Source organism: Artemia franciscana, chromosome 10, assembly GCF_032884065.1.
Source record: "Artemia franciscana chromosome 10, ASM3288406v1, whole genome shotgun sequence".
Classification (NCBI taxonomy): domain Eukaryota; kingdom Metazoa; phylum Arthropoda; class Branchiopoda; order Anostraca; family Artemiidae; genus Artemia; species Artemia franciscana.
Genome location: NC_088872.1, coordinates 42,150,350 through 42,164,050, shown reverse-complemented (window position 1 = coordinate 42,164,050; position 13,701 = coordinate 42,150,350). Strand labels below are relative to the sequence as shown.

The 13,701-nt window shown below is 34.5% G+C and overlaps 1 protein-coding gene and 1 non-coding gene across 2 annotated transcripts in view; one reads left to right on the top strand and one right to left on the bottom strand.

Annotated features, from left to right (window-relative positions):
• The window catches only part of LOC136032208 (guanine nucleotide-binding protein G(f) subunit alpha-like), a 75,073-nt gene extending 68,504 nt beyond the window's left edge, over positions 1–6,569 (top strand). Inside the window, exon 10 of the mRNA XM_065712414.1 lies at positions 6,285–6,569. Within this exon, the coding sequence (XP_065568486.1) occupies positions 6,285–6,509 (225 nt within the window). The 3' untranslated portion in view covers positions 6,510–6,569. The remainder of the gene's footprint in view (positions 1–6,284) is intronic.
• A 6,614-nt stretch (positions 6,570–13,183) lies between these two features.
• On the bottom strand, positions 13,184–13,255 carry Trnae-uuc (transfer RNA glutamic acid (anticodon UUC)). Its single transcript has one exon. It is a non-coding gene; the product is annotated as a tRNA-Glu (tRNA).
• Between the last annotated feature and the right edge of the window lie 446 nt (positions 13,256–13,701).

Genomic DNA, 13,701 nt, shown 5'->3' with positions numbered 1-13,701 from the left:
TAAGAGATAAGAGAAAAAACATATTGCTGCCCCTGTTACATAGAAAACCCTGTCAACAGAATAATAAAATCTTACAGAAAATAAAAGGTAAAAAGTAGAAAATACGGCTCTTGGACCTTACAGTCTCCACCGGTCTCCACCGGCGATGCGGATTTCCGCGTCATGGCCTTTTAGCCAGGAATAAAAGTCGTCCCAGCCGAATGGTTGACGTGCAGGATTTGGAATTCTTTTGCCGATGGGTGGTGGTTCGATTCCCGGTGTGGGCAATTATTTGGTTTGGACGAGGGTCAGTGACGTGACTCTCAGGGGTTGGCTCAGCTCTTAACGGGTACCTGTAGAAATCTGAGGAAGTTAAGCAGGAAAGGTATGCGAAAACACAGGATGGCTGTTCCCCATCCCCCAGTGCACTTCCTGGTTGAAGGGCCTTGAAACGGAGATCAGCACCGCCGTTGGACTTTAAGGGTCTAATGCAGTATATTGACAAGAATATCGAAGATTCTTGATGACTTTGTGCAACATGAAATTCAAAATTTCAATTAACAGTCTATAGCTTGCAAATTGTTTCGTTTAAAAAGTATCCTTAGACAACCGAAGGGTCTTACAGCTTTGTAACTGAATTTTATGTTGTTTTTTTTTTGAAGATTTAATGCAATTTAGAGCGGTTTTACATTTGAAGGTTACGCTTATAAATCAAATCGATAACTAATATGTTTTTGTGAATTCTTATTAAAAGCTACTCGACCCTTTTCTTGTCACAAGCTAACAGAATATTATTAGTAACAAGTGATTGTAGTTATTTCGTCGGTCCAGACAGGCAGCTTGTGGATACTTAAGATTGTTTCAAACTGTTAAAATTGTTACTGACAACAAAATTGTTACTAGAATTTTTGTCTTATGATAGGTAAAAACAGTTCTTCTCTGTTAAGATTGAAAAAAAAATATTTTATCCCAACTTTGGAAAAAAAAACTGGAGTTTAACCCAGCTCAAATATCAATGTAATTGAACACAATATTTGAATGAAGGCTTTCTATTGCCTTAAATTGGAATGTTTTTTTCGACTTTATCAAGGCAGAACACTAGCTGCAAGCATATTCATTGATGAATTTTTTTTTTATTGACATTTTGGATATAGCTAGATAGCGTATAAGTTTAACACACTTGATGGGGTATCAAGAGTAATTTAAATGGACTAATTTTCTTAATCGGTTGCGCAGTAATATTCACATACAAGAAAATTAATGATTTGTAGCAAAAACCCTTCCACACAAAAATCACAAATTTGGCGGAATTTGGGACTATGATAGTGGAATTCAAAATATTATCAAAATTCATGGTTAAAAAATATATACAATGGCTAATTTTTAAAAAACAATAACTTCAAACCAGAGAATTTGCCTTGATCCCCCCTCCATTACCACTGTCGTTTCCCTTGGTATCCATATTATTCTGGAACATATTCTAGACGTTTCTTCCAGTGGTGTCGAAACTACTACTACTAACAACTACCGCAGCACCTAGTCGCATGAGGCCAACACAGCTATGTATGTTTTATCCAATCTAAGCCTTCTACATCTAATCTATTCAAAACCCTCCTCTTTAAACCGTCCCAGGAAGTTCTAATTTCCCTTAAATATCCTCCCACCCCAACCGAGGACGACCTACTTTCTGTTTAAAACCTAGACGGTCGGCCGAAAAGGACAATCTTTGGCAATATGTCATCCTTCATCGACAGAACGTGCTCTATCCATCCCAATCTCTCTCTCTCATTGTATTCTTGCAAAGATGGATTGAATCACACTTTCCATACAGCCTACTGTTTGAAAATCAAGTCAGTCAGTGGGGTACTCAAAACAACCCGTAGCCAATTTCTCTGGAAAATATCTAGCAAATCTTCCTCCGTTTTTCAGAGTACCCATGCTTCTGAAGCATATTTGACCACTGTAATCACTATATCTTCCGATATTCTAATCTAGGTTTGCAAATTTACCTTTCTTCCAAAAATTTTTAAACTTTAAAAAAAAAACTGAGCCCTGGCCATTATACTTTTAACATCTTCACTACACCCACCGCTTTTGTTAATAATATTACCAAGGCAAGTGAAGCTGTCCGCTTGATTGATCTTTTCGTTCCCCAACATCACCTTTTCATCTTCAGTTATTTCTAGCCTTTGCGATCTTAAAATTAATTTTAAAACCTATTCTAGCACCCTGAACTCGCAAAACTTCTATAAGCTCATTCATTTTGCTCAATCTTCCATCTAGGATGCTTAAATCATCAGCATAATCTAAGTCCAGGAAAGTTTGTCTTCCTCGTTTAATTCCATGTTCTCCCACCTGGCTTCCCTATTCTCCCTAAGACAAAATCCTTCAAATTATCCACATAAATGGGGATAGAAGACATCCTGCTTAACTCCTGGTTAAATACTAAACCAGTTACTAACCTCATTTCCTACTTTAGCAGCAATGGTGTTATTTTCGTACATAGCATTAATAATTTTAATGTATTTTTCTGATATACCCTACAAGGACCTTCGCTAAAGGTCTTCTATCAGCTGAATCGAACACTTGCTCATAATCTGAAAAACTGAGGATTGAAGGTGTTTGATGGATCGGGTACTTCTCAATTATTAACCTAAGAGTGAAAATTCGGTTGATAAATCCTCTAACGTTCCTAAGACATCACAGTACTTCTCTTAGAGCTTTGTCTACAGCATCTCTAAGTTAAAAAAGTATCATCAAACAAAGTTATTTGAATACCCATAGAAACCAGGCTAATGCCTCTATGATTACCAGACTCACTCTTATAATCTTTCTTATATAGAGATTTAATTAGGGTTTTCCTAAAATCGTTAGGTATTTAATACCATAATCTTCCAAACTTATTTCTAGCCTCCTAGCCACCATATTTAAGAAACTCATTTACCGAATTATCAGCACGTGGGGCTTTGTTATTTTTTTGACGTTTTAATTCTTCCTTATAAAATAAATCTTCACAAACTTTTTCATTTTTCTCTGTATTTTTTCTGGTAAGTCTATCCCGGCTTAGCACATTCTCCGAATGTTCTACTCATCTTTCTTTAACTCTCTTTAACTACCGTTGAAACGACAATTTGCACTTTTTAAAATAAGTAGAAGCAAAAAAAGCCTAAAAGGATTTGTGAATAACTGTTTATCAAAAAGTATATTATAAGAAGTAGACATTAATTGTGTCCATCAAAATTCAAATTGAAAATAAAAACAATATTCTAAAGGCTCATTTTCTGACAAAATTCTATATTGATTATAACTAGATTGTTATACCTACAAAATTGCAGCAGTCCGTAACCATTACTACTTTCTCTTCCGGTACTACAATTTACCTAGGCTTGAATACCAGCTATCCCTATTTCTACCGACCTGGACGTTAAAATCTCCTAATAGAAATACTATATTCCTACCTGGGACCCTGTCTATCTGTTCTTTCAGCCACGAGTACAATTCATCTGTGTCACTATTATCTCCTCTAGTTGGTTCTTAAACATAAACCGTTTTCACTAATAGGCTATTCCTAGCTGCAATTCTAACTTTCTTCACAAAGACAACATCAGCGACTTCACGAACCATTTTTCTAAAATTATCCCAACTTTTTTCTACATAGTCAAATTTTAAACACTCCAATTTAGTATTCAACCGCTCCTGGAAAGTTTCTCTCAGACTCATATACCCATGACTGTATCCAGAGGAGCTAGGTTTTAACCCCACCCCAGAAATGTCAGACACGCAAAAACGTAACAAAAATGAATATAAACTAATTTTCATGAGTTTTTTGATTCTTTAACCCCCCCCCCCTAAAAAATTCTTTCGTAACCCCTCCCTCCAAAAAAAATCTGGATATGACCCTGAGTATACCAAAATCATGGATTTCTGAAATTTAGTTACCCTTCCTATATTTCAGCTTTTAAACTATGCTGAACAAAACGGGTATTTCAAATTTTGATCAGAGCAATAAATTGTGGGAGAGGGTGCTGGTTTCCCTCCAATTACTTTTGAATCTTAAAAATGGCACTCGAACTTTTAATTTCCAATCAAGTGTGCCCCCTCCAAGTTCCAAAGTAGCTACAACAACTCCTTCCAAACAAATTGCCTTAATGAATTAAACAATAATACGTGGCGTCCACTTCACTCTACTTAGGCAGCGCTATTGCGCTTGTTAAGGTTTTCTGTCCGTTTTGCAGTTGGCTCGATTATTGAATTTAATTTCAGATTACATAAGTTCTGATATGTTCATTCATAGTAATTAATTTTTTTGTGTGTTTGGCCTTTCTATACATTTAGACTAGTTCAATTTACACTTTGAGTTTTACTCACAGTTACTGTCTGGGTATAAATTCTTCAGCTTTAAATACATTAAGGAAAAACTAACCAACCATTTTTTTTCTTGCCCGGTTTTATTATCTAGTCACATTATCGTCATATTATGACGCTAAGAAATTAACCTTATTCGACGACTTAGACGCCAGTAAAAGTTTGGTTGATATATACCAAACCTAAAACATATATAAAAAAAAACACTTGATTTGAAATAATTTTTGAAATAAAAACTCCAAATAATTGGTGAGTTTCACGGCACAGGGGCATACACAACTTTGACTGATACCCAGCATTTTTTAATCATAAAATGAGCCAGTAACATCCTATTATTAATACCTTACTAATCTAAACAAGACTTAGCAACTCCCTTGTTTAAAATAAACCATAATCCCTGCCTATGTACCCTACCCTTCCTACAGGAGTAAATAAATTCTACATCATTCAATTTCATGTTTCCTACCCTGGGATATGAGTTTCTGAAACTAATAAATCGTAATAAGTCCTTTTTAAAGGGTCTAAACTTTTCAAACAGTATGTCGATATGGCAGTCGTTTTTTAACGTTGTAGCATTCCAAGTTGTAATCTTTCGTCTTCTTTTTTTTTAATCATTGAAATTATTACGGGTTCAGAAAAGCAGAGGCCCCATTACTATTAAAAGTGAATTTTTATATGTAAGAAATTCATTATTAAAAGCATTTACTTAATATTTCACATACTATTTCACTTAAAAATTCAATTAATATTTTTGTATTTCATTTCGGTTAAAACTAATGAAAAATAAAATATAAGAAAACTTTTTAAACACATAGTTTTTAATTTTGAAGCAATCTGTTTAGATTGCAGCAGAAAGCAGATGAAACTCCTATCTTGAGGGACCGGCAGCTACACTCTTGCTTGAGGTGATCACTTTGAAAATGATAAGAACAAAATAATCTAAAAGAATAAATAATTTTTGAACTGTGTATCTCTTTCACATTATGAAAAAAATAGTAACCAATTTTGCAGGAAAATACCTAAGTGTTTCTTAGAATGATCTATTTTCGGTTATCAATGTAGTTTTCATTCAAATATAAAAAAGGCGAAAAGTAAATAAACCTTGAAACATGAAATGGCTACTTCGAAGCAATCTTTTTAAATTTCAATTTTAATTTAAAACTTTAGTACCGATTTTACCCACTAAACTATGTTTTCAAGTGTTCCCTGCTTACGATGAATTTCCATTTTTAAGAATTGTTGTTTCAAAAGTCAAACTTTAACGTAAAGATCTTTTGAGGGGAGGGGGTATTTTCCCTCATTTTTTATAACCGGGAATATGATACTAAATCGTGGAAGGATCAAAAATAGCAAATTTTTCTTCAATTCATTAAATTGAAAAAACGAAGGCTTAAACTCTTTTGTTACGTTTTTCTGCTAAAGGGCTATAATAAAAGTTGTAACAGAGTCAAAATTCTGGCCTTTGCTTGCTTGATCTTAAGGTCAGTACATCTTAAGCACCCCTCTTTACTTTACTTCTGGCCCTCAACATGTAATAGAAAAAAATCCTAAATTTATATAGATATAACTTCTAACTAAATTTATAACTAATACTAAACTAAAACTATAACTAAATTATAACTAATAAGAACAACTAAAGAAAGAAAATCAATATATATGCTTAATCTCAGCATGTCTAAGGCACCCCTCTTTGTTCTACTTATGAGCCCTTAAAGTGTGTGTGTGCTTTTTTTAACAAGAATAATGTATACAAAACACAATTAAAAAAGAAGATATATAATTATTACATATATTATTACATATGCACTTATCTTTTACTGTTTCTCATTTATATTTTAGTGGTATTATTTTATATTATATTTTTAGTATATTATATTCATGGTATGTTTTTCAACGTACTTTATTTATTAGTGTTCCTTAATTGTTGATAATATTTCTAGGATGTTGCTTATCAGCAAAAGATAGAAGATTCAAAAGACGAAATGCGTCGCAGATCTTACAACCAAGGAAAAGGGATTAGACCAGAGCTAAATAGGCGTAATCGAGCCAGGGATGTATACTGGCATTTTACAACTGCGACCGAAACTTCTAATGTACGAAATGTTTTTGAGGACGTTCAAGACACAATCATAAAGTGGAATTTAAAGCTTATTGGAGCTACATAATATCTTTATTTCGTTACCCATTCTACCTCGTAATAAAACAAGACGTTTAAATTTTCAGAATCCTTGATGCTGTATTTATAGTAAACAAGTACTAGATATTTTTTCAACTAAATATCTGTTGTCTTTCAATAGGTAACATTTCTTCTTTGGGTTCATTTTCGTTTTTCTATATTTTATTCTTGGGAAAAGAGTACTACCAGGAGTCTTTTTTGCGAATTTTCCAGAGATGGACTTGAATTTCTTAGGATTTTGACCTCATGTAGCCTTTCCTAGAGCAGTGATAGGTCAATCTTTTTAAACGCAGCCATAGGCACTACTCATTTCTTCTTGACCATTAATCAAGTAGAAGGTTTAACGGTGATTATCCCCAGACGTTATCACGTACACCAGAGTCTTACACAATACTCTAGTGCAACTGTAACGGTATAGTACACCTATACGTCACGTGTCATAGGCAATTTTTAAAGTCAGCCAAAGGATATTTTTAAAGGTAGTCATAGAAAGTTTTAAATGCAGTCATAGGAAGTTCTTAAAGGCATCCATGGGCAAGTTTTTAAAGGCAGCTACAGAAAAGTTTTTAAAGGCAGCCATATGATGTTTTTAAAGGCAGCTATAGAAAGTTTTTTAAAGGCAGGCATAGGATGTTTTAAAGGCAGTCAAAAGAATTTGTATAGGCAGTCATGGGAAGGTTTTTAAAGGCACCCATAGGAATTTTTTAAAGAAACACATAAGAAGGTTTTCTAACGAACCCCCGACAAATCAGGATTCCCTTGACTGTTACTTAATAGGGAATATTTTCTAGGAAATGCAGGTATCTCTTACGTAATAGGGGGTTTTTCTTCGAGATGCAGGTGTTAATTACGTAATAAGGAGGGTTTAGTTTGGTTTTTGCATAATAGGGTTTATTTTTACTTGTGATTGTTACATAATAGAGAGTGTTTGCTTTTGGTTCTAGCGTAATAGGACTGTTACAGTCCACTAGTTAAGCGGGGAAGTTTTATTAAGACATTTTTCTTCAAGATGTTTTTCCAAACGTTGCAAGACATTCCAAGACGTTTTTCTTCAACACGTTTTTCTAAGCGTTAAGACATTTCAAAACGTTTTAAGACGTTTTCCTTCAAGACGTTCAAGACATTTCAAGACGTTTTTCAAGATTTCTTTGGTTGAATAGGAGATTAAGGGAATATTTACTTACGTCAAGGATAACGCATTCACACGTAACCTGTCTCCTCAGCGACCATTGGCGCCCCACCTGTAACTGTGGAGACCACACACGTATGATGTTATGTAATAACGATGTACACGTGGGATGTAACATAATAGTTAAGAGATTTGATTTTCTTTCAAGGCATTTTTCTCAGGAAACCATTATAGTCTAAAGATTTTTGGTCCGCAATAGGATTCGAATACATGATAAGAGATTTCTCCCAATGAACAGACCAGAGCCTTAACCATCTGGAACAGCAGACTATTCCGGCTGGTTCATGACGCATTTTTTAGTAATAGAGTCATTTACTCTATTGAATATGCTATCAGATAACAAATAAAAGCAAGATTATCATTAAGTCTAGAATATTGTACATCTTCATATAGGATCAAACATCTTTCTTCTCTTCTTCACTACACAGAATTTATCACTTATATTAGAGACAATCTTGAACGAGCATATCTATGCACATAGGGATACAATACGCTTAAATTTCAGTAGTGAAATGTATTGAAAATCCGTTCTCAAGCAAGAAATCTAAAGGATGAAGGCTTTTGTGCACATATCTTTTATTAATAAAAACATATTTACAAGCATTATTAAAACACAGCAAAAACAAATTAAAACACAACAAACGAAAAAACACAGCGTGAAAAAAGCTTGTAAACGATACAATATAAGCAAAGAGACCAATGAATAAAAGAAAAGTGGGAACCGTAGCAAGGAATTCCAGCAGAGACCCTAGCATTCAATCTCACACGGCAATATCCGCTTAATGCTACTACTACTACTAATACTGCTCCTACTACTACCATGACTACTAATACTACTACTGAGGATAAGGGTATTAATTTAAAACTTTTAGGGAATTTTTAGGGAATCATTAACTAAGCCAAAACACACCAATGCATGCAGATTGTCAAAAGATCGAGGGATTGACAACGAGGAATTCCCCTAATATAATGGATAAAGTCCAATTGTTTTATTCTTAGTCCATTGTATTTTATACTATTTGAAAAAAACTTGCTTTTTAAACCCCTTTCTTCAAAACTCTTGCTCTATAAGAAAGATGAGGGCTAAATCACTCAAACTAGGAAATATTAAAGATGAAGAGGTGATGTTTTGCAACGAGAAGATCGATCAAGTGGGCAGCTTCGCTTATCTAGGTAGTATTATTAATAAGGACCTATTAATAAGGAAGATTTCAAGGGTAAAACAGCCAAGGCCTAGAGTGTTTTCACAGTGTTCACAATTGAAAAAAGTTTGGAAGAATAGGAAGATAAGCCCGTGAACCAAGACTAGAACATTGGAAGCTACAATGATGACAGTTGCCAAGTATGGTCATGAAGCATGGATGCTCCAAAAAATGGAAAAGGAGTTACTAGATGTTTTCAGAGATTTTGCCTACTAATTGCTTTGGGTACTCGTCTGACTGGCTCTATCTAAAATAATAAGCTTTTTACAAAAATGTGGTTCGATCCCTCTTTATAGGGCTGTAATGAGCGTAAGGATGAGATTCCTACTACCGGTTCTGTGGATGAAGGATGATAGATTGCCAAAGATCGTCCTTGTTTGCCCAGCCGTTTAGAGCCAAACGAAAAAGGGGTTGTCCCTGAAGGGATGGGGGGTATCACAGGGAAAGATTTAAGGTTAATTGGAACTTCAACTTAACTTTTAACGTTGTAACTTTCCAAGTTGCAATTTTCATATTCTTTATATTGTCCAAATTACTATAGTTTCAGGAAAAGCAATGGTACCAGGACTAGTGCAAGATGGTGACTAATACATATTCTCAATTCAAAACGAAATAAATGACTGTAGACTACAAATTCAATTTGTTATTTATTATAATATGGAAACGAGACTAGCGTTTGAGTTCTTTCAGCACTTAAAATACACACAAAGATTGCACTATCTGGTATTTTGGAACAAAATTAATTGCAAATTATTCATTAATGATAATTGTCTTCTGGAACACAAAACTAAATTTTTCTGAAGAGCAGAAACCTGAAAATTTTTCGTTTGGGCGTTTCAATTGTCATTAAGCAACAGTGGCCCACACATGACAGGGTTTTATCCAGCCTTAAAGATTAAGAAGACAAAATTTTAACACCAAAAGCCAAGGATTCCCATTATTTCCTCATTTGAGAAGCAGAGTGATACGGTTATTAGGTACGAAAATATAACCGCTCAAGGCCCATCCACTATGAGATTTTATTAACAACGATATTTGGTTAGTGCAAATTTAAGCCAATCAGATGTTTTGTAGAATCTTCTGAACGGCTGAAAATTACTATGAAATTCTGGTTGGCTGAAGTTGTGCTAGCTTCAGTGCTAGCTAATATTGGTACACCATTGTTGAAGCTCTCAAAGAGCTAATATAACACAACGGGGACAAGATAATAAAAGAAAAGGCCCAGGTTCTGGGTCACCAAATTACCTGCTTTATTTTATTCTGTTGCGTATGTTCAAAGGCCAAATCATTTTCAAGGCGAAAGTTTTTTTTTCAGAAAGGCTTCAAAATGAACAGCTTGATCCTGTGATTGCAAACACAAAACTCGAGGCGACACGCGAAATCTTATATACATGGCGAAGAGAAGTTTAAGCAAACTAAAACTGTTCATGACATGTTCATGCATAACCATGGATGATAACCGTTTCGATCACCTCATCATTATGTACTTTGAGATTTTACCAAGACCTTTTACTTTTTATCTAAAGTATTTTGTTTACATTTTTTTAATTCTTTGTCTAATCTGTATATTTCAATTGAAATTGTCAATTTACAATTCCGAGTTCTATTTGTATATAAATCATACTGTCGCTTTTTTTGCCGCATTTTACTACTTTCTCCACTAGATCACCAACTAGTTGTACACATGCTCCGTACAAGAAATTAAACCATGGGGCTATTCTTCTTCAGGTTATAAGATTCTTTGGGCTGAACTATGCTCTCAAGTTTCGCATCTGAAACGGACATTAAGCTTATTGTTGGTGAGAAACAATCTGTAAAAATGACCTGCTAGTCTGTAAAATCCCTCGGTAAAATAAATACATTCTGTGCATATGGGCTGTCAAAGGACGCGTATCAAGAATGGTTAAGGGTATTTAGTTAGATTGTCCAGGGAATGACAAGGGAACGATAATGATATGTGCCCGCTACTATTACAACAACCACTACTACTGCCACTACAAGTACTACTGCTATTGTGACAACTACTATGACCAAGGGTAGCAAAAGTAAAAATTTCAGGAAATATTAAAAGGAAGTTGAACTAAATTAAAAAACACTATGTGCAAACAGATTGTCGAAACAGCGTATCAGAAATGTCTTAGGAAAGCCTTAGAGTATTAAGTTGAAACTTCCAGGGCATGATAAGAGGGATGCTAATTCATGCATATTACTATTGCTACTAGTACTAGCCTACTGCTACTGTTGTTGCTACTAGTACCCCTAAGGCTAAGGGTATGAAAGTGAAAATTTCAGGGAATATTGAGGGGGAAAGTATAACTAAATCAAAATACATTGTTGGCATACAGGTCTTCAAAAGGGCGTTTTGGTAATATATTATGATTGGCTTGGAACACGAAGTTGAAACTCACAGGATTTGTTGTGGTGGGTTCTGAACTAACCAAAAGGAATTTTAACATGTTACTACTACTACTACTGTTGCTTTTAATACTACTGCTGTTTCTAATATCACTAAAACCAAGGGTATAAAAGTAAGAATTTCAGGAAATGCTGACAGGATCTTGAAATAAATCAAAACACAGTAAGTGTTTGCAGGTTGTCAAAAGAACTGTCACCCAACTCCAGGAACTGTTTTTAGGATTAAGTTAAAAACATTCAGGTTATGATGAGGCAAATTTTTAACTAGCCAAAAGAAACTATGTGCATACTGCTACTACTACTACTGATACTACAATTGCTGCTTCTAGTGAAGCTGCTGTTATTAAGGCAGAGCTTTTCGGGGACATTTAGGGGGAGTTTTAACTAAGTATAAACCGGCTATATACACGTTGGCTGTCAAAGGGCTTATAAGTAATATTTTAAGAAAAGCTTAGAGCATTAAATTGAATCTTTCAGTGCACATTGAGGGGGAGTGTTATGGCAACAAAAAAGCGCTATGTGCAAGCTGAAAAGGATGTTGAATTAACCAAAAGATACCCTGTACATACTTCACAACTAAGGATAATACCGGGAAACTTTCGGGGAATATTGAGGAGGATGTTGAAGTACATGCAAACGCAGCATTTGACTCAGGGTAATAAAAGGGTGTAAGAGCTATATCCTGGGCATATCAAGTGTTGGTTTTGCACAAAGTGTAAAAAATGTATCAAGTGTTGAGCTGAATAAAACTCCACTACGTACATGTGGGCAATCAAAGGGGTGTATTAGCAATATCCCAGCAGTGCCCTATGGTATCAAGCGGAAACTAATATTACTACCACTTTTGCTTCTACTAGCCTACTACTGGAGCTGCTATTGTTGCTATTATAACTAAATCAATACAGTTTAGGAGCATCATGGTTGTCAAGATATCCAGGTGTGATACCTTAGGATTGGAATAGGTCATAAAATAGACACTTTCAGAGACAATTTGTGCTGCTTTAATACTGAATTAAGGTACATGCCGGGTGTCAATAAGACGTCTCAGCAATATTCCAAAAGACTGAGGGTTCTAACTTGAAACTTTCATAGATTCTACTATTATTACTTTTATTACTACTATTATCACTACTATAATTACTTTTTGAACTAAATCAAAAAGGTGCAAGTGAGTCCAAGTTGTCAAAATAGTGAAATTTGGGATACAAAACCAAATCAGAATATACTATGGGTATCCAGATCTAAAAATTGTCGCATACTATTAAAAAACGTTGAAAAATTTTGTCCAACATATAAATATTAGCCAAAATTTGGATTCTTATAGAGATTAATTAACTTTTACCACAAAAGAAAGTTATCAAAGAAAAGCAAATAGCTTAAAACTATCATAAATGAATAAATAAATAATACCCGAAACCAACAGATATTTCAAGAAACAATCGAGTGAAACTCAAAACGAGCAGAAACAAAGAAGAAGGTGCCTGACACCCCCCGTGCCTTCTAAAGACCAGATCATAATTCACACTTCCCTAAAAACAAACCTTATTTCGAGCTAATGTCTTACCATCATAACCAAAACTACTAAAAGAAAAAACAACAAATGAATATGGATTGACAATTTAATCTATATACTAAGATTCATTCCTGAAAGTCTTGATAATTTTATATCTCATAAAGTTAAAAAAGAGAAAATATTTAAACTGTATTTTATTTTCAGTAAAGTTAATGCAAATTATGTTCTGATCTTTACAATGCACGAGGGTACTTACCCTATTCCTCTTCATTTCCGCTCCTTTTGAATTTGACTAGGTTACGACCATATAATAACTTTGCATCCTTTTTCCAGAGACAAAAATTTTCCCATACCGGGAATCGAACCCGGGCCTGCTGGGTGAAAGCCAGCTATCCTAGCCACTAGACCATATGGGACTGACTAAAATTAATCAGTGATATAATAATATTTTCTCAATAATCTTTTGTCAATAAGTTTCTCTTTCTGTTTTACATTTGTTTAAATATTATTATGATTATAAAATCACTTTTTGATATACAGTACATGAGTATGGCTGTACATTAATTGGCGCTAAGAGCGCAGCTACAACTTTTGGTACAATTCTAGTTAATTGACTTCTTGCTATCTTTGAAAGGGTTAAGGTTAGGAAAATGAAACTTTCAGGGATGGGTCTACAGGCTAAAGTATGTTCCAGGAAGGTATTTTAAAGTACCCACCTCCACTCCTTCTCCCTCTATAGGGCCCTGAAATTTGCCTACATGACAGGTCTATACCTATTGAAATTTTGACAAAACAACATTTTACCTTAATTTCAGTTACTAGTTGCTTTTTCTCTGCCTTTAGTTCTGAAAATGCCATTCCT